Source organism: Bufo gargarizans, chromosome 6 (genome assembly GCF_014858855.1).
Source record: "Bufo gargarizans isolate SCDJY-AF-19 chromosome 6, ASM1485885v1, whole genome shotgun sequence".
Taxonomy (NCBI): Eukaryota; Metazoa; Chordata; class Amphibia; order Anura; family Bufonidae; genus Bufo; species Bufo gargarizans.
The window spans coordinates 324,754,081-324,775,727 of NC_058085.1; the positions used below are offsets into that span (position 1 = coordinate 324,754,081).

Genomic DNA, 21,647 nt, shown 5'->3' on the forward strand with positions numbered 1-21,647 from the left:
GTTGGCTCAGTCTGAGACAGATTTTTACTCCAGAATTGTGGTGCAATTTTGGTTCAAAATGGCATATCTTAGGCCCTGCCCGCATTCCCTGTGGCGCTCAACATTTACGCTAAGCCCTGCCCCCTTATTGAGCATGTTGGAAGCAGTGTAGAAACCGTAGATGCCTCAATTAGCGTCACTTTTTTAACAGATTTTTTAACTCTTGAGGGTCAGGATTTTGCCTGAAGAGCCCAGTCAGATTCTTGCATTACGACTAAAAACGCAATCCATCATTGGGTGTGAGCCAGAGAGTAACCTTACTTGCCAAGCCTAATATGAAGTCCATACCCCTAAAAGAATTATATAATCCAAAATAACATCAGTATATTACTAACTACTGTACCACCTGTTATCTAGAAATCTGGAGTCGCAGCCTTTTTCTGTCCCTCTATCATGTAGACTTACCAACTGTTTTGTGTCTGGAGCGTCTATGCAGATCTATGTGTCTCCATGGTAACGGACAACAAACAAACCTGGTGTAGTCTGATCCTGCAGTCATACTCCCTTCCATTTCTACTCTACTTTTTCCTACCTTACATTTGATGTGTTAACAAGAACTAGGGAACAAATGGATTGCAGTAGAACTACAGAATCAGGCTACAAAGGGTATATTTGTCTGTTACCATGGAGATGCATACATTTGCAGAACAACTGCAGACTCAAATTGGTGTAACATATTACATTTTTCCATTTTAGATGAATTACATAAATTAAAGGGGATGTCCGAGTATTTAATATTAATGAGCTGTCCTCAGGATAGGTCATCAGTATGTGATCAGTGGGGGTCCAACTCCCAGCACCCCTGCCGATCAGCTGTTTGAAGAGAACTTGGCACTCTGGTGAGAGCCGCAGCCTCTTCATAGGCCTGTGATGTTATGTTAATTGGTCACATAGCCTAGGTGCAGCTCAGTCCCAATCAACTGAATGAGGCTGTGCTGTAACACCAAGCACAGCCAATATCCAGTAGACCAGTGTTCCTCAACTCCAGTCCTCAGGCCCCACCCGCAGGTCATGTTTTCAGGATTTCCTTAGTATTCAGCAGGTGATAGAATTGGTGTCTGCATCAGGATTTTCCACAGGTATTCATTCTGTGGGATATTCTCAAATCATCACCGGCAGGTGGGCCCTGAGGCCTGTGCAGTGTCCCAGGGGGTCAGTAGTGTATGCTGGGCTTTGTAGTGCAGATTGACTCACTAACCTGGGATCCACTGTCGTCTTCAATTGGGGCAAATACTGGAACAGGCAGGTATTCAATGTTCGTGACGCCAGTGTCAGTTTAACGGTGACACGCCGTGTAAAGTAGTGTAGAATAACGGAAGCAACCACAGGATAGCCAACCAAAACGGGAACTTTACTGAATGTCAGTGATAGTTACACATGGACGCAGTTGGAAGCGCAGTTCCATGGAAGACAGTTGGTTTCTATTTGAATACAGCTGGTTCTTAGAAATACAGAATGGCCGGTTATAGCGATGTTCTTTACAGAGTGTTAATTACAGGAGATGCAGTACAGGCGGCTTGCACACTATTCCTGACTGGTCCTGAAACATGTGACTTTTTCTCCAAGGTCTAATGCCCTTTATCTGGCGTACCCTTGAAGCTGTCCTTATCTAGTACCTCCTCTGTTATCTTGAGTACCTCTCGCTTTATCAGATTGGCCTCTGTAGTATTCTGTGTCCCGGCTGGTTGCTTGCTTCTGATGTTTCAGCTAAACGGATGATGACTCAGGAGGGGAACCTTTTCCTTGGATCCGGAACCCGGTTACAGGGCTTACTACCCTCTCCTAGTCGGCAGGCTTCAGGCCTGCACTACTCTCACAGGCCCATAGCCTGGCCTTGATTCAGACACAGGATCATCTCTGACCTCTGCTCCCACTGTCTGACTTACTATTACTTCCTGACTAGGCCTTATATAAACTAGGGTTCCCTAGCTCCCTCTAGTGACTCAGAGCTGGAATGACACCCTAGCCGGCCTGCACATGCACATTTCACAGTAACAGGAAGTACATAGCATGACATTAACAAGATATTTTATACCAACCTCCCCATAAATACAGGGGGAACGACAGTACCCGAGTGACCCTTCTGTAGTGACGGGGTATTACTCTCCCGTACACTACACCTGGAGTTGAGGAACACTGCAATATACGGAGCTATGCTTGGTAATTTGCAGACAGCGGGGGTGCCAGGAGTTGGACCCCCACGATCACATACTGATGAACCTTTAAGAAATGATCTGCCAAGATGGCCATAGCCTATAAAATGTGAGCTGTCCGTTCTTTTCTCCTGTTTAGGCCTCTTGCACACGAACGCTATGTGCCCGTGGCCCGCATACAACAGGTCCGCAATACACGGGCACCGGCCCGTGTGCACTCCGCATCACGGATGTGGACCCATTCACTTGAATGGGTCCGCAATCACAGAGATGCGGAACAGAAGCACCGATCAGAACCCCACGGAAGCACTACGGAGTGCTTCCATGGTGTTTCTGTCCATGCTTCCGCACTGCAAAAAAAAAAAGAACTTGTTCTATTTTTTATTGCGGTGCCGACGGATCACGGAACGACTCAAGTTGAATGGGTCTCGATCCATCCTGTGGACCGCAAATTGCGGTCCCCAATGCACAGAACGGGTGCACAACGTTCGTGTGCAAGATGACTTACTCCCATTTGGCATACTTATGGCCGACCATTGTACAGGCACCACAGATATGAGAAAGCCCCTTTAATATTAGTTTATTGATTTCTTATTGCAACATAGCCCTGACTCAGCATATAGGAATGTGTGCTTCTGTACCACAAATTCAAAAACTCAGTACAGCATTAAAAAAAAGGTAAAAAAGGAGAACCAGATGTTCTGGTTGATAAGGAAAGAGCTGTATTCATATCGTGGAACAACCCGGATGGGGCTGATGATCCTGCATCACATGCTCAGCATCGTTTTGAGGTTATCCTGGTTTGAGTTAAGTGTAAAGTATGTACGGGGTACAGAGACCCGCTGTGAACCAGTGTGTGCTAAGACACATCTGTTGTCCCTTTTGTTTTATCGATCGAGGAAAGAACAAAGTTTGCACAACATGCTCCATGACATAGTGTACGTTACCTTCTTCATTCACCCCATTCACAGTATATGAGTGTTTCTTGGCCTCCGTCTATGCCTTGGAATAGAATCACATTCCTTCTGGACACAAAGAAGTTGCCTCTGATGTTCCTGAAACCCTCGGGGGTCTGTTTTAAATTTATATTTTTTTTGGATCATCCCAAAAGGTGAAGTAACCTAACACGGGGGTCACATTTCATCATTTCTTTATTCCATAACCGTAGACCTGAGGTTCTATTTATTTTCTATTGGACAGAAAGACTGGAAGGATACGAGCCTTGTTTTTTCAGACAATATTTTCCTAAATTGGAGGTAGGGGGCTGGTTTTGCTGACTCAAAGAATCCAAGTCCATTATGAGATTATGGGCAGAGGGCCTCATTTATGAAAACTAGTGCTGCATGACGCAAGATTACAGAATTCATTTTGTAATGTAAGATCAAAGGGGTTCTCCGCGTTTTTAACATTTATGGCCTATCCCCAGGATAGGTCATCAATATGAGATGGGAGGGGGTCCGACACACTCACTGATCAGCTGTTTGTGTGCCACGACCTCCTGGCAGCTTATCAAGCACAGAGCTGTACATTGGATAGCGGCTGTTCTTGGTATTGCATCCCAGTCCTATTCATATGAATGGGACTGAGCTGCGCTTAGGCCACGGGACCGATGAATGTGATGTCACTGGCCTTGGCTCACCAGAGGGCTGTGGTCTATTCAAAGAGCCTATTGTTGAGGGTGCCATAAGTTGGACCCCGACCAATCCGATATTGATGACCTTTCTTGAGGATAGGCCATCTATTTCAAAATTTCAGAAACCCTTTTTAAAGGGTGGGCACAGTTGACTCTTCCAATGTTTCATTGCTCTCATTTTTATAAGCCTAACCAGGTTTATATCTGAATAGCCAAGAGCACAAAGTAAGGGTCTACGGAAAAGGTGTGCAGAGGAAACATGTTCCAGTTTCTAATGGGTTAAGGGGTTTTGGAAAGAGTGGGGTCTAGTCCCAATTTTTTTTTATTTATTTATTTTTTAAGAACAGACTCAATACACGTTGGGTCATGTTTTGTGGCAGAGCTCAGATTTGCTCCATGAGTGTGATTCCTAAAATTGGCTTATGGTAGTGCATGGGGTTTGATTGTACAGACTGGCAATAACCCTATGGGTACAGCTGGTCTGGTGGCGGTGCAAGCAACACCCTGAAAGCACCTGCAAATATGAGCGGCTGGACACTGGTGTGTGGGCTCATGGTGATGTGGTGCTCGGTGTCCCCATGTGCCGGTATTGTACCTTGTCAAAGCTTCTTATACTTGGATTCAGCCTTTTTGGTTTTGCAGAAAATGGCACATTTCTCATGATCTTAACTTCTGGTCAACTAATGGTAGTTACATATAAGTCTACATCAATGAGGAGGGAGGCTGAGCTGAACAACCATTAATAATTAGATTTAGAACCAGTAGAAGTGGAGTAACCTTTAGGAATGAACTGTCTGTTCAGAGAATAGTAAATCATAATTAGCTAGAACATGATTTATTGCTTCATTGATAAATGGTTGAGTGACCCATCCTCATCGGCATGCTCCTTAGTAATGTGTGCGCTGGTTGCTGATCATGTTAGTAGCTGCAGATGGAGTATGTCTAAAATAATCACATGTGAATTCACAGACACTTACATGGGTTAGGTATCCGATTATAAACCTGCTTCTGTGAGTCAAAAAAGATCGGGGGAGAGTGTCATTGAGGATACTGAGGAGATGATTAATAAGGATCTATAGAATACAGGCCTGTTCTCCCAAGAAGTCCAGGAGAGTGGAAAAACAGAGGGATTCCCAGAAGAGCAGGCTTTGGTTTTCTCCTGGGTTTATTGGTGGCTCAGTGATGGGATTAGGGACCTGATCACTGCAAAGTAACATGCATGAGCAAGAATACACCACTACCTGCCACCACCAATGGTGCCATATCCAACCTGTGTCACAGAATGTGCCCCATCTAAGGGACACTTTAGCTGTCACTCTTATGGGAAGCTTTGCGGCTGCAACTCATGGGGGATGCTGTGGCTGATTATGGGGAGGCACTGTTATGAGGGTTTCTGTGGCTTGCTGTTATGGAGCACCCTGTGGCTTTCATAGTTATGGGGGACATTGTGACTGTCACAGTTATGGATGGTCCTGTGGCTGTCATGGTTATTGGAGGCACTCTGACCTCAATGTTATAGGGTACAATGACTCTCACTGATACAGGGGGTACTGTTGCTGTTACTCTTACCGAAGCACTGTGGCTGTCACTGTTAGGGTACTTTCACACTAGCGTTATTCTTTTCCAGTATTGAAATCCAGTAAAGGGTCTCAATACTGGAAAAAAACATCAGTTTTGTCCCAATGCATTCTGAATGGAAAGCAATCTGTTCAGTATGCATCAGGATTTCTTCCGTTCCGTCAATTGTTCGGTATCTGACCAAACAAAATACCGCAGCTTGCTGCAGTATTTTTCCCGGCCAAAATCCTGGAACAATACCTCACTTGCCGGATCCTGCATTAATTTCCATAGAGATGTATTAATGCTGCATCCAGTACCAAGTGTTCCAGAAATCCGTCTAACGGATCCAGAAAAAAAGGATATCAGTTTGCATACGGTTTGCCGGATCCGGCAGGCAGTTACGGCAACAGAACTGCCTGCCAGATCCGAACGCCGCTAGTGTGAAAGTACCCTTACCTTATGTGTTTAAGGGTATTAGGTTGGGAACAACGCTATACATTCGGATCATTTCACATCCATCAATGCTGTTGAATTTTTCCTTTAAATTTGCATCTGCAGTGGAATACAGTAGCAGAGAAGTGGAGGAGATTTTAACAAACCTTATCCACAGGATGTGGACATTTTCCATATGGAAACTGACCCGTGGAGCAGACTTTTCTGTACCGTGTCAGTTTCTGTTTTATTGTTTGCAGATTTGTTGCAGGTATTTTCCATTGCCTATTATAGGAAACAATAAAATCTGCCTTGTATTGTTGATTATTGCGAAAATCCACAGCAGAAATCTGCCCCAGAATCTGCACAGTTTGGTGCTGATTTGTCTTGTGGAATTAAAATCTTAGCAGTGTGGACATAGCCTTAGGGTCCATTCACACGTCCGTTGTTTCTTTCCTAATCTGTTCCGTTTTTTGCGGAACAGATCTGGACCAGTTCTGTACCCATTCATTTTCAATGGGTCCTGAAAAAAATCGGACAGCTCAATGTCTGATTTTTTTTTCAGGACCCATTGAAAATGAATGGGTACAGAACTGCTCCAGATCTGTTCCGCAAAAAACGGAACAGATCAGGAAAGAAACAACGGACGTGTGAATGGACCCTTATTAGCTGTGGGCAAGAAACAGAAATTTCTAATAGTTTTATATGAACGGTACAATTTCTGATGACTACAGTACATAGGCTCCAAGTGCTAAAGGCAAACGCTAGGGCTTTGCAAAGAGAAGGCGAATAATAGTCAATGAACAACTCAGGGCGATGCATCAGCTCTGCTATTCTATAAAACTATGAATCCCTTTAATAAGTTACTCCCTTCAGAGAATGTTCTAGATGGAGACTGAATGCACAGCCGTCGTAGAAGGCACAGGTGTCTGTAGAGTTATGCCATTTGCTGTGATAGAGTCAGAATAGGGAGAACCCTGGAAGCGTCTGGCAGCAGCAGGGAAAGCTCCCCTGTATAATTAGGGATGGTTCGTTCTATCATCACATGGTCCTCTGCCTTCCACTGCTGGCTGCAGCAGCTGTTTGTAGTGCTCAGATGCTGCCCTAGTCCTGTCAATCGCCTCTCTGTCAGGATCCTCGCAGCCCAAGCCTCCAGCTCCACCAGACATATAGCAGGGCTGGGGATTGTTTCGCTGCATGGGTGGGGCACCTGCATTTATAAGCCCCCCTAATACCACCTGATTAGTAATGTCTATTTGCTGCTGTTTCTTTTTTAGGGATTATGGCTCTTCAAAGCGCAAATCAGGTAAGAATATACATTTTTTATTATTTCCTCTCCTGCTGCATGAAATACCGTATTTTCCATTCTAATTTCCAAAGCAATGTGCATGCAGACGTACGTGTCCTACACGCAGTCAGGATTTATTCTGCATACTTTCCACCTTATCCCTAAATCTGGGGGTGCTAATGGATTCAGTTTCATCTCCTGCTTCTGAGATGACTATAATTTATGGGATATCTGCTGAATAAAATGTGTTCAGATCTGCTATGGGATTATCTTCTTTCTAACCTTTTACTTTACTCTTCTCAGTTTATTGGTATTTTTATTTCTTCTCTGCACTTTGATTTATTCTGAACATGCAAAGGGAAATCACTTCACTTCTGAGGAAGCTTTTAACATTTCTACCCATCCCTTAGGGGATTATTAGGTAATAGATGGTTCCTAGTGTTCCAAGCTTTGCATAGTATTGATGGCAATTTTTGAGAGTGGTTTCTGGGATGTGATGAGAGTGCATATACCAAGGGCTATTGGGCTTCAGCCCCCTTTGGCAATGTCCAGGGACCACGAGATTATTTACAGCACCTGCTTATTGATAGGGTTATTGATTCCTAGTCTCCTTAGTGTATTGAAGCCCTCGGTGTTCAGTGGACTTTCTGACGTTCCTCCTGTTTGTGGTAATAGAGGAAGTTTCTTGCTAGCCTCTCCCACTTTGAGTTAACTTTGAGCAATGAACAGAACGGAACACGGCATATAAATTTTGCAATGGAAAATTTGATCTGAGTTTCGGGTCCGTTCTTGAAAATAAAAAAGGCAGCTTAGTCCAATGTGACTCCCTTAGCCTGTGTCCACATCTGCACTGAAGGCTCTGTGAAGATCCCTTGTCGTAGGTTCTGTCAAAAATACTGAAACACTTTAGAGCAGCATGCTGTGCCGTTTTTCCTGGTAAAATGATGGACACCGAAGCAGAATCCCGATGGACCCCATTTTATACCTCCCAGGATTTGATGTTGACACGCCCCAGAATGTCCACTTCTGGCTGGGGTTTACATAAGCTACATTCATTTTCAGGCTGGGACAAAGCTGAATTTGCCAGTATTGTGTCTGAAAATTCATGCCAATCCCGGCAAATTTGGGACTCTTGGCAACTATGACATTATAGTCAATGAGGTTCATCAGACATCCTCATTGTCTGTCATGTTTGCTTTTCTGCTATTCATTGTTAAAATTCGGCCACTGATTATTAATAATAAGAAAAGTGACTGCTTGGGGGGGAGGGGAATTTGGGGTTTGCAGTGATTGAGTCTAACATTATGGACAAAGTAGTAGATTTGTGCATACTTGCCAACTTTTGACCTGCAGCCTCCGGAGGAGAGGATGCTGCGGTGTTGGCATTGCCCCATCCTATTTAACAGACCCCACCCCTTTATTATGAGCCCCACCTCTTTTCTTATTGTTCCCCACCCCTTTTTTACAGTGCCACACCTCCTCTATACATGCTTCAGTGTCAGGGCTTTGTGTAATCATGCAGCACCCTGGCACTGTATACGGAGGGCTGCTTTATGGAGTAGCCGTCCATGCTTTACTTGGACGATTTTCCAGCTCTTCTAAGATGTCTCCCATTTTTCCAGGAGAATTGAAAAGTATGGATTTATAGAAACAGTCAGTGTTGTCCATACCAACCAATCACAGAGCAGCTTTCATTTCTTATTCCACTCTTGAAAAAATGAAAGCGGCAATGTGATTGGTTGCTGGATACAGATTTCATAAATCTGCTTCAAAATGTATGTAAACTGATAAATCAATCCAATCAGTCCCCATCCCCACAGGCAAAAAAGCACCCACCTGCCGTATGAATGGTAGGGGTGGACATCCAACTCAGGCCTGTCAATCTCCGCTGGCACTATTACAGAACCTCAAATTCAACTTCCGGAGCAGCTATTGTGCACGCACTGCTACCCGGAAAAAAAAGCTAATCCTGAAGTCGAATTTGAGCTTTGGCAGGGGCACAAGCAGGGGATTGACAGGTCCTGGTGGGATGTCTGGCCGTCATTCATATGGCAGGTGGGCGCTTCTTCATGAGGGGACTGTTCCCGGTTGAAGAAGTCCGGCTAATGAGACAAATCGATTCACTCATCTCTAATGTAAACCTTGTCAGAGAGAGACACTTTTCTCTGACTCTGTACCAACTACTGGTTGACGTATTTCGAGACAGCAGAACTGTGACCGACTTTGTGACCAAATTTTGGTGTAAGGCCTCGTTCATATCTCTTTCAAGGAGACCTGGCCGCCTGATACGGCACAAATGCCGGCTGTTGTCCGGCCAAAACCCAGCATCTATGCCAGAAAGTGGCCGGATCACCACCAAGACCACATTACGGTCAGTGGGGATTCGGTGGTGAAGTAGAGAATCTGGTAATGCCGGATCCTGCGATATCTGGCAGGCTGCTCTGTGGCGGAATAGCCTGCCGGATCTCCTTGACAGAGATGTGAACTCAACCTACAATATCTCATGTTTGGCCCATCCATTCTGTTAGGCTGCACCCGTTGTCAGGCTAGGCACAATTAATTTCTCTAAACCTAAACTCTTTTTCGCCAAATTAATAGCACATTATGGTGCAATTCACATCAAAATCTAGGTTCACCCATATTCTTAAATGGATTGATCTCCTTTGCCCTGCGCTGAATTGCACAGAAAAAGGCTTTTTTTTGGAGATCGGTGTTTATATTTTTTTACACTGCTAGGTGGAGGCTTCTGCCTAGCAGTGAGCCCGGTGACGTCACTGGAACTAATCCGCGGGCTTTAGCGCTGCCATAGCCTGTAAAACGGCTAGTACAACGCTAAAGCCCGCCCATCAGAGCCGGTGATGTCACCGGGAACACTAGAAAATATAAACAAACAGCCTTTGCCCTGCGTGATGCAGCGCAGGGCAAGGGAGAGCATCGGAGCATGAAATTGGCGGGGGGTGAAAAGCGGGATATGTTCGGGTTCAACTCTAAACCCGAACAACCTCTATAAATATGGGTCTTTGTGCACCAGACATATCCTGCTTTTTTAATCTTATTTACTACAGGATACAGAATTAATTAACTAAATTAGATTTGAGATCTATGACTGCTCACAGCGTCACTGCCGGGCTGCATCTGAAGAATTCCTCTGACTCATTCCCCTGATGGTGGCACAGACCTTCACTGGTCCATAAAGATGAATGAAGATCTTACTCACTGTTTGGAATTTGTAGCTAATGTGAAGTCTTTTCATTCTTCCGTGCCATCCCTGATATGCACACATTGACTGTGCCAGTCCCGAGGTTACATCCATCCAAACCTCACAGTATGTTACTTATAAGTGCGTTGGATTTGTAGTATTACATATGCCTGTATTAGTCACAGACCTGCTCTCCTTAGAGGTAATGTCATTTCAGCACTGGCAGGAACTAAATTTACTTAATAATGTTAGGATTTCATCAGCCTTGTCTCCCAATTTCCAGCTCTGGTACAAATGAGAAATATTGTCTTCATTAAAGTGATTTGCCGCAATAATAAGTGATGATATCCTGCTGAGATAACTAGCGGATTGGTGGTGGTGTGACCAGGGGTGCACCACCAGTGAGGCCCAGGTAGGGGCAAGAGGGGGGCAGCAGAAGGGGCAATGAGCACTTTCATTGTGGCATAGGGGTTAGGTTAAGAAATTGGCATGGGAGTGGGGGGGTTGGCGCTGTTTCAGTTTTCGCCTCAGGCAGCAGAAAGGCTAGCTGCACCCTTGGGTCTGACTATTGGGACCCCCACAAAAATAGAGGTAGCACTCTGTGCAGGAACTAAGGCTTAGGGCTCATTTACGGATTACAAGTTTGTATTAATTACATCTTATAGAGCAGGAGGCATTGAACAGATTTATATATAGTTTTGAGGCAAAAGGTTAAGGGTTAAAAAAATAAATTACCATAAAATCCTCGGCAGAAACCAATGTTGACCCTCTGGTGTTTCTGCCATGGTGTAGCATTTTGATTTCATTGGGTCCATCCACCGCTATAGCCTCATTAAACATGGCTGTAAACTGTGCCATATCTTCCCTAAGAACAGAAAGATCTGCCATCAAGAGGCCCCCCAAACACGTCAAGCTGCCCATACACATTCGCTATCTGTCGGTGGACAGCAATCTCTCCCGTCTCCCTCCCAGCCTCCCCACACACATTCGTCGATGGGGAGAGCGGAGAAAGCTGCTGCCAAGACTGCTCTGGGGGGCAGCTTAACTCCTGGGAGAACAAAAGGATTGGGCGAAAATATTCATTTGCCCGATCCTTCTCTTTCCCAACATCATCTGTCAGGGGAGGGTCAGGAGCCAACATATTAGTGTGTCTGCCGAACCCAACGTTCTCGGCGAGTTTGGCTGACCAAAAGTATAATGTCTATGACCAGCTTTAGAAGGTTGGCCAGTCCTGATTAAATCATCCAGCTTCATGTGTTGACAGCCTAAGGCCATATACTAGGGTTGAGCGAATCGAAGTATCCGAAGTGAACTATGATCCGAAATTCATGGAAAATTTTATTTGCTGTGAAGTCGAATTTCCTTGTGCTTCGTGGTCACGAATCAATTTTCCCTGAAATTGCCGTAGAAAACCCCCCCAAAAATACTCACCTCATCCATTTAGACACAAAGAGGCTGCCGCGGCCATCTTGTTCGAACATCCTTTCCGAAATCTTGTGCGTGTTGACGTATGACATCACCACGCCGGCCAGCATGATGACGTAATTGGGATCTCCAATCAAGATGACTGCAGCAGCTTTTTTGCAGTCAAATGGATAAGGTGAGTATTACTTTTTTATGTTTTTTTAATGAATTAACCCCCTAAAAGCCCTCACTATTAGGCCTAGTTCACACGAACGTATGGCTTTTATAGTTTTTTACGGTCCGTTTTTCATGGATCGGTTGTTTCGTTTTTGAGTTCCGTTGTGTTTCCTTTCCGTTTTTCCTTTCCGTTTTTCCGTATGCCATGTACAGTATACAGTAATTACATAGAAAAAATTGGGCTGGGCATAACATTTTCAATAGATGGTTCAGAAAAAGGAACGGATACGGAAGACATACGAATGCATTTCCATATGTGTTCCGTTTTTTTTGCGGACCCATTGACTTGAATGGAGCCACGGAACGTGATTTGCGGGCAATAATAGGACATGTTCTATCTTTCAACGGAACGGAAAAACGGAAATACGGAAACAGAATGCATACGGAGTACATTCCGTTTTTTTTGCGGAACCATTGAAATGAATGGTTCCGTATACGGACTGTATACGGAACACAAAAAAAGGCCCGTACACTCGCAAAAAAATACGTTTGTGTGAACTAGGCCTTATTTTCAGATGCTGCAATCAGTGATGAAAGCAGCACCTGAGGGGTTCTGGGGTTGAATGATGGGGGGGGGGGGGGGGGTGGTGCAATCGCCGCTCCCTGTCATTACGCCCACTACTTAAAAAGAAATGCGTTTCGTGGCAAAGTAATTTGTCACAAAGAAAATTTCTGTGTAAGATTCAGCGAAGCAGTCAAATCTATTTTTTTTCAAAAATTCGCTCAACACTAACTGTATCTATGAAGAAGGGCCTAAAAAGCACTGGCTGCCATAGAGATCAGTTGGCTCTTGTGATGGATTTGTAGAAGGTTGGTGTCCGATCAGGTGGAGACTGTCCCCCTGGATTATTTATTTTAATTTATTGCACTAAATTGCTTAATAGAATAGAAAACGAGCAATAAACTATGGACATGAATTATTCAAGTAAATCGCCTAAAATTAGTGAATAGATACTCGCCTGTTTCCTTCCCTGTTTCTTCAAGCACTGCGCTCCGGTCCTCTCGCTGCTGACGTCATCTTGACTGCAGCAGCAACGTTCCGTGCACAGGCCTCAGCCATGCACGGGACATTTCTGCTGAGGCCAGTGATTTGGGGTAGTGATGACCTGTGTGCACAGAACGTCACTGCTGCATCCAGGAAAACAAAGCGCAACGGTGAGGAGCGGAGTGCAACGCAGGAAGCACAAGAGGACTTCGTTTTAAATTAGAGGGGCAAAGGTTTGAAGGTAATATCAGGAAGTATTACTTTACTGAGAGAGTAGTGGATACATGGAATAGCCTTCCTGCAGAAGTAGTAGCTGCAAATACAGTGGAGGAGTTTAAGCATGCATGGGATAGGCATACAGCCATCCTTCATATAAGATAGGGCCAGGGACTATTCATAGGATTCAGATATATTGGGCAGACTAGATCGGCCAAATGGTTCTTATCTGCCGACACATTCTATGTTTCTATCAGAGGAGAAAACAGGTGAGTATATATTAATTTGATATTTTAGGCAGTTTACAGGGGTTGCCCGAATTTTTGGATAACTTGGACAACCCCTTTAATTGTGATCACTGGCAATATTGGCAAGAAATTTTGTGAAATAAATTAAAATAAATAGTCAAAGGGGACATGATCGTCACTTGATCCCTAGCTGTCAAAGGGCGCCCATGTTCTTTAGATGCCATGTTCCCTATTGTCTGTCTGTGACATGTAAGGAGGTTAAAGAGGACCTGTCCCCTCCCCTGACCTGTCTGTTTTAGTAACTACTTCCATTCCCCATGTAATAACAATTCTGGAGCATCTATCCTTATGGTTCTGGGAAGTTTTATTCCTTAAGTATTCCTACTAGAAGTTATGAATGAATTGCTAGCAGTTTGCTATGACGATCCAGATGGGTGTTACCAGTTGGGCGGTGTCCCTGCACAGTCTGACACTGGCAGCACTGATTGGATAGTGTCAGACTTTGCAGGGACACCCTCCCCGCTGGTTGCACCCATCTAGACCTTCACTGCACATCGCTATTCATTAACGTCTAGCAGGAATAAAAAGGAATGACGCATCATACAGTCATAAGAATAGATGTTCCAGAATTGTTAATATATGGGAATGCAAGCAGTTACTAAAACAGACCTGTCAGGGAGGGGACAGGCCTTTCTATTTAAACAGCTGGGATGAGAGCTACTTCTAATCTCAGTCCTTGCCCTGAGAGAGCAGCTATGTGTCGCCGATCTTCTCCCAGGAGTGATGCGTAGTTGTGCCCATGCCATCAGTGCTCCATAATTGTACGGTACAGTGCAGGAATTGGTTAGACTTCTACATTGGGTACCCATCCTTATGGTATTTATGGCTCCTTCCTGGTAGAACCGTCTGGTTGATCTGCAGGTTCTTCGTACATCATTAATCCTATCTCACAAACCTATACACTTTTGAAATTGGACTAAAATTGAACTGAAACTTTATAAAAATATCTTTGTAATCTTACATTTTCCAATGTATATAAATGACCCGTGTAGTGATCATTCATCATGGGTTATAGGTTACTGTTTATTTTAAACAGTTCATGTTTCTATGGTTTTTATGTTTATTTTTTGTTCTTTTCCACACTTCTCTCTTTCTGTTATCAGTATGAAGGCGGTAAGTGGTTATCTTGAAAAGTTTATCGCCTTAAGAGATTAGAGAACTGAAATGAAGCAGAGAAAGGGAGGACGGCTGGCATATTTTCTAGTGGTTTTCTAGCAGAAAGTGTTTGTGTAAAGCCCAAAAACGTAGGCAGGTATAAAAGAGCCATTTAGATGTGAAAATGTGAACATTGATTCACAGATGTTCAACTTTGGTTAGCTGTAGTGTTGAGCGAATCAAATCCGTAGAATTCTATCCGAATTTCAGGATAAATTGGTTTTGCCACGAAGCCGAATTTCCTTGTGCTGCGTGGTAGCGAATCGATTTACCTGAAATAGTGTAAAAAAAAAACAAAAAAAACATGCTTACCTCCTTCATTTGCTTGCGAGAGGTCGGCCACGGCCATGTTTATTGAAGATCTTGGCCGAAATCCCATGCGCAGTGATGTATGACATCACCACGCTGGCTGATCATCTCAAGCCACGCAAGATTTCGCGCCAGATCTTCAAGCAAGATGGCAGCGGCTGGCCCGTGGTGAGCAAATGTAGGCTGTAAGTCATCAGATCCATGATCGTGGCATCTGAGGGGTACAGTGACGAGGAGCGGTGCAATCACTACTTCCTGTCATTGCACCCACTACTTACAAAGAAATGTGCTTCATGACAAAGTAATTCGTCACAAAGCGAATTTTTTTGTAAAACTCAGCGAAACAGCCGAATAGAATTTCCTAATACTTTGCTCATCTCTAGTAAGCTGTATTGGTCCCTCTGTTAGACAGCGGAGACTTAACGCCTTAGTGACCAGCCTGTTTTGGGCCTTACTGACCAAGGATTTTTCTTCCTTTTTTCATCATCGTGTTCTAAGAGCTATAACTTTTTTATTTTTCCGTCTATATAGCTTTATGATAGCTTGTTTTTTGTGGGACAAGTTGTAGGTTTTAATGGCGCCATTATGGGGTACACATAACTTTCTGATTAACTTTTATTAACTCTTTCTGGGAGGGAGATGGGAAAAACCGCAACTTTTTAGCAATAAAACCCCTTTTTTTTCTAAAAAAAAAAAAAAAAAAAAAGTTTTTGCATTGCCACTTCCCAAGATCCATAACTTTTTTATTTTTCTGTATATGGAATTGTGTGAGGGATTGATTTTGGAGAGACGACTTGTATTTTTCATCGGTATTATTTTGGAGTAAATCGCTTGTTATTACGTTTTTTCGGTGGCAACTAAGAATAAATGTGCAATTCAGTTTTTTTTTCTTTATTTTTTTAGGGGATAATTTATGTAGTCCAGGTCGTAACGGACGCGGCAATACAAAACATATGGAGAAGATTTTATTTATTTTTTTAATTGAAAAGCGTATTTTCAATGTAAAAAAAGCCTCTCTGGCGCAGCCTGCTGAAAATTACTCAAGGCTGGTCTGGGGCCTATTTTAGACCCCAGGCAGCCTTTACACACACACAATCGCATTTGCGGGGTGCCGATGGGAGACAGAGGGAGTCCGCTCCCTCTGTCAGCACTTTACATGCAGCAGGTGCAATTGCCCACGGCATGTAAAGTGTTAAAAAGCTCAGATCGGCACTCCTGCCGGTCCGGGCTGTTAGAGCAGGGCCACGGCTCTCATGTGAGAGCCGGGTCCCCACTCCCCGCTGCACGGGGGACCCAAGCATCACTTAGACTGGCCCAGCCTTAGGCTCCTTAGTGACCGCCGTATAAAGGCGTATGGGTGGTCACTAAGGGTTAATAAGGACCTGTCACCTCCCCTGACATGTCTGTTTTAGTAACTTCTTGAATTCCCCATGTAATAGTTCCGAAGTATCTTTTCTTATGACTTATGACGCTGCAGAATACACAATACTTCCAAAGCTGATCATGGGATAACCAGTAGTAAGATGGCTGACTCTGAGTCTCTCTCTATCCGATCCAAAACTACCTTCCAAATCGAACAAATGACTGCACATTTGCAATACGTACTACAATTCCCCCAGCGGGGTGTAGATCCTCCAATGGGTAGCTAATCTGTGGTAAAACAGACAATGTGGCCTTTCCACTATCAGTAAGACCTGTTGCTGTATAAAAACAATTGCACTTACTGTCTGTACTTTGCACCAATCCTTTAAAAAGCCCCCAACAATCTGTATATTCTGCACTTCTTTTTCTCTCAGAGGATGGTGGTAGTAGTCGATGCAATGATGAGAGTTCCTTATGCAACGACCGGGCCCCAGGGGCAATATGTGTGAGTTATGGTGGGCTGATGGGGGTAGTAGTGATTGTACTCCCAGTTCTGCAGCTCCCTGGGCCGGCGTGCAGTGATGGGGAAGGACAGCACTAAATCCATCGGGGATCGCCAGCCAGATGGTAGTTGAGGTGCCCTTGGTGGAATTGGTGTTTAGGGTGCCTTGGAGGCTGGGTCCCTGGTTGTTCGTGACGCCAGCACCGTACGGTGCATTGAGGGATAGTAACGAATAAGGAGAGAGTCAGGAATAAAACTAACTGGAACTTTACTTGAAATATTTGCCTTGAGGTAGTTAGCATCCACACAAATAAGGCCTTGGTTCACAAAATAATGCAGAGCTGCAACTCCAGACAACGGGCGCGGTGGGGCAGCTTTAGACGGGTTCCAGATTGACTTGAGTGAGAGAGTGATACTTTCCTTGGTTCTGGTCTCGCTCTGATAACCCAGCCTTTCGGAACTTGGATCTCGGACTAGAATTTGGCAACCAATAGGGCGGTCTACTTAGCGGCAGGCATCAGACTTCTGCTCCGTTATTTGCACAGGTTGCTTCAATACAAGTCTACTTCGTCTCTGGCTTCTGGACAGCAGCACTACAAAAAGCGATCCAATAGCCCTTGGGCTTTGTTTCCTATATATCTTGCCCTACTGGGGAGTGCCCAGAGATACACAGCAGAAGCTACATGCTCTCCTTTCCTAAGCTCTCATCTGTCTTCCTGTGACTGACCTGTTCTCTCTCTCTCTCTCTCTCTCTCTCTCTCTATATATATATATATATGTGTAATAGCACCACCTAGTGGTGACTGGGTGTAATGCAGTTCCCAGCCTGTTGTGAGGAATTTGCAGCTTAAGGGCTCATGCACACGACAGTATTTTGCGTTCAGTATACTGGACGTTTTTTTAGCTCAGTATACGGAACATATACTGAACCATTCATTTCAATGGTTCAGCAAAAAATACTGAAGTGTCTCAGTGTGCATTCCGTTTCAGTATTTCAGTATTTCCGTGCCGTGAAAAGATAGAACATGTCCTATACTTGTCCGCAAATCACGGTGCTTGGCTCCATTCAAGTCAATGGGTCCGCAAAAAAAACGGAACACATACGGAAATGCATCCGTATGTCTTCCGTTTCCGTTCCGTTTTTTCCTGAACCATCTATTGAAAATGTTATGCCCAGCCCAATTTTTTCTATGTAATTACTGTATACTGTATATGGCATACGGAAAAACGGAACGGAAAAACGGAAAGGAAACGGAAACACAACGGAAACAAAAAACGGAACAACGGATCCGTAAAAAACGGACCGCAAAACACTGAAAAAGCAATACTGTCGTGTGCATGAGGCCTAATACATAGGAAATACGGAGTGTGACACTGCACTTACACCAGGTCTCACACTGCACAGGCACATTCAGATGCTTCCTCTCTCTAAGGATCCATTCACACGTCCGTAAGTGTTTTGCACATCGCTGGCACTATAATAGAAAATGCCTAATTTTGTCCGCAATTGTGGACAAGAATAGGACATGTTCTATTTTTTGGTGGAAACGGAAGCACGGATGCAGAAGTGTGGATCCGCAAATGCGGATGCGGACAGCACATTCCGGCCCCATTGAAAATAAATGGGTCTGCACCTGTTCCACATTTTGCGGAATGGAATTGCGGACCCGTTCATTTCTATTGCGGACCCGCACTTCCAGATCCGCAATTCCGTTCCCGAAAAAAATAGAACATGTCCTATTGTTGTCCGCAATTGCGGACAAGAATAGGCATATTCTATTAGTGCCGGCAATGTGCGGTCCGCAAAATGTGGAACGCACATTGCCACTGTCCGTGTTTTGCGGATCCGCGGACCCTTAGGCTGTTTGAACTAACCACTAAGCTCCTGACCCAGAGGAGAAGGGCTCATCTCCTTCCACAGAGCAGAGCAACATAGCTAAACGGGGTTCCCATTTTACTTCTTGGATGACAAACATCACATAGAAAAAGTGCATTAACATTAACAATGGACATTAACCCTTTTGCAGCAAAATTACAGTTTGCAGTAGCCCTCTGGGGCACTGCAAATGTAAGTAGTCAGTAAAACAGACATGTCGAGAGAGGTTACAGGTTCTCTTTAAAAGAACAGACAGCTTGCTGTAGGGTTTGATTTCGTGGTGTAGATGGAGGATAGCAGTAATGCACATGGATGACATGTGGCGGTAAACACAATAACAGTAAGTTATCAGCTTCATATATTCACAGATACAATTGAGCTTTAGCACGCACCGAGACTTTAATTTTGAACATATTGTACGACAGTTCTGCTCCGGATCAGCTGCCAGGAAATGATGGTAGTAAATAATTTTCAATGTGGTTTGTTTTGTAAAATAACAACCTCTCATATGGACCAAGCATGTCCAGTAAGTGGAGCAGGAAGCTGACGTAAACCGTGATGCACGGATCGAGGGGCCAGTCTCACATACATTGTTTTCATCTCTCATCCCCTGCAGCACTCTACTACTATGCCGAGATCCAATTTCCTCACCATTTTGTGAATTGATGGCTCACAGAGGTAGCAATGATAGCAGTACATTAAAGGGCATCTGTCAGCAGATCTGTACCTATGACACTGTCTGACCTGTTACATGTGCACTTGGCAGCTGAAGGCATCTGTGTTGGTCCCATGTTCATATATGTCTGCATTGCTGAGAAAATGATGTTTTAATATATGCAAATGAGCCTCTAGGAGCAACTGGGGCGTGTTCCATTACACCTAGAGACTCTGCTCTGTCTGTAACTGCCGTGCCCTCTACACTGTGATTGACATGGTCAGGTGTGGTCACATTTCCCCTGCCTTGTCCTCTCACTTAAAGTACAGAGGGTGCCGCAGTTGTAGAGAGAGCAGAGCCTCTAGGTGTAATGACAACGCCCCCGTTGCTCCTAGAGGCTCATTTGCATATATTAAAACATAATTTTTCTCAGCAATGCGGGCACATATGAACATGGGGCCAACACAGATGTCTTCAGCTGCCGAGAGCACATGCCTTAGCATACATACATTAAAAATAAAAATACTCACCTCTTTTCTGCTCTCCGTCTCCTCTTGTGGCCTGACTTCTGGCGTCCTGGTGCAGGTGGTCACAAACACATCACTGTGTCCTCCTGTGCCGTATCGTTACGTCATCTCGCGAGACCCGATGTGATCTCTTGCTCCGTTCTACTGCCTCATAGGCTTCAGGCTTAGTGGCCTGAGGCCTATGAGACAGAACTGTCTGCTACCTGGTACCCCCTGCAATTTGGCACGCCCCCCCCCCCCCCCAATATGCCATAGACTCTGTCTCCTACCCACCCAACCCCATAAAAAATGGCTCACTTCTGGTGAGCAAGAAAAGTCTTAAAGCTTGTGCTTACACCTTCACTTATTTCACCAGCAGCCTCCCCCATAAATGTGCACACTCGGCGGAAAGTCGGGTCCGCATACATGTTGGATGCTCGGCGAGTCCTGCTGAAACTGGCACATCTGTTTTCCAGAATATGGGTGGTACAAGCCTGGGAATCGATCCCTGGATGGTAACAGAGTGCACGTTTTCTTGTGCGCACAGAAGTCTGGCTTCATTATGGGAGCTGTGTTTTTCCCTTTAAATTGTTCTCCATTTTCTGACATTTACATACAAGCGGCATATTGTCTAGTTGTCATTGTAATGTCACACAATCGTAGTAATCGTACAAAGGGCTATTTGATTGGAGTTTTTTTCCCCTTAAATTGTGTCTTGAATAGCGATTATATCCAGTGAAGAGTTGCGTTGTCTCACCCGCCATGTCACATGGGAGGCCAGCAGGATGCCAAACAAATATGAACCAGGATGCCGGGGCAGGCGGGGATAGCTTTTCACACAATATTTGGGGAGGCTTGTATTCTAAAATTTGCATGGTGCAGTAAACATATGAACTCCTGCAAACACGTATCCCACAGACAGCTAGAGTTCAATGAATCTCTTGTTCCTCAGGCTGTAGAGTCGCTGCCAGTCTGTCTTCAGTGTCTGCCGCTCCAGGGAAGCGTTATCCCCTGGGCTTAATATATGTAATGAAGAGAGGTCAAATATTTGACTATAATATTTGTCTTATTACCATGTATCATGAGCTATCATCACAAGCTACAGTTTTATTGGAGGAATTGAGTATTACTTCTGGTTGTTTGTATAAAAAAGTAATACCCAAGCAAAATTTCCATAACTTTTTTATTTTATTACAATGGATCATTCGCCACACGGTGCTGTCCTGTTTAAAGGGGTTTGAACCCGGACATATCCCTTACTTCTCCCACTCAGCCCCTCTGACATGAGCATCGGAGCATTTCACTGTATTGCGCTGTTATATTTTTTGCACTGCTAGGTGGAGGCTTCCGCCTAGCAGTGTTCCCGGTGATGTCACCGGCACTGATGGGTGGGCTTTAGTGCTGCCCTAGCTGTTTTACAGGCTAGGGCAGCGCTAAATCCTGCCTATTACTGCCGGTGACATCACCAGGCTCAATGCTAGGCAGAAGCCTCCGCCTAGCTTACCCATGGAAAGCCCAGTACGTCACCGGATCTCTCGAAAAATCTCCGATGCACATATCAGAGGGGCTGAGTGGGGAAGAAGGTGATATGTCCGAGTTCTGCTCTGAACTTGGACAACGCCTTTAAGGATAGCAGTTATAGGGAAACGTCTGCTGCACGATTAAACCAAACAGCAAAAAAAAAATTGACATTTGGTTACCAGCGCATAACCAAATTTAGCATATTTGCCACTAAATAGATTTGACTTGGGTCACCAAGAACAGCCCGATGAAGGCCCCCGGCGGCTGTTCTCTGAACTGCCTGCTCCCGTTGACTGCATTTGATTTC

General features: G+C 44.6%; 1 protein-coding gene across 3 annotated transcripts in view; it reads left to right on the forward strand.

Moving 5' to 3' along the window:
* Nucleotides 1-21,647, forward strand: part of SH3PXD2A (SH3 and PX domains 2A) — a 312,517-nt gene that overhangs the window by 188,972 nt on the left and 101,898 nt on the right. For all 3 annotated transcript variants that reach the window (XM_044297873.1, XM_044297874.1, XM_044297875.1), the window contains one exon: nucleotides 7,095-7,123. In XM_044297873.1, coding sequence (XP_044153808.1) covers nucleotides 7,095-7,123 — 29 coding nt within the window. The remainder of the gene's footprint in view (nucleotides 1-7,094; nucleotides 7,124-21,647) is intronic.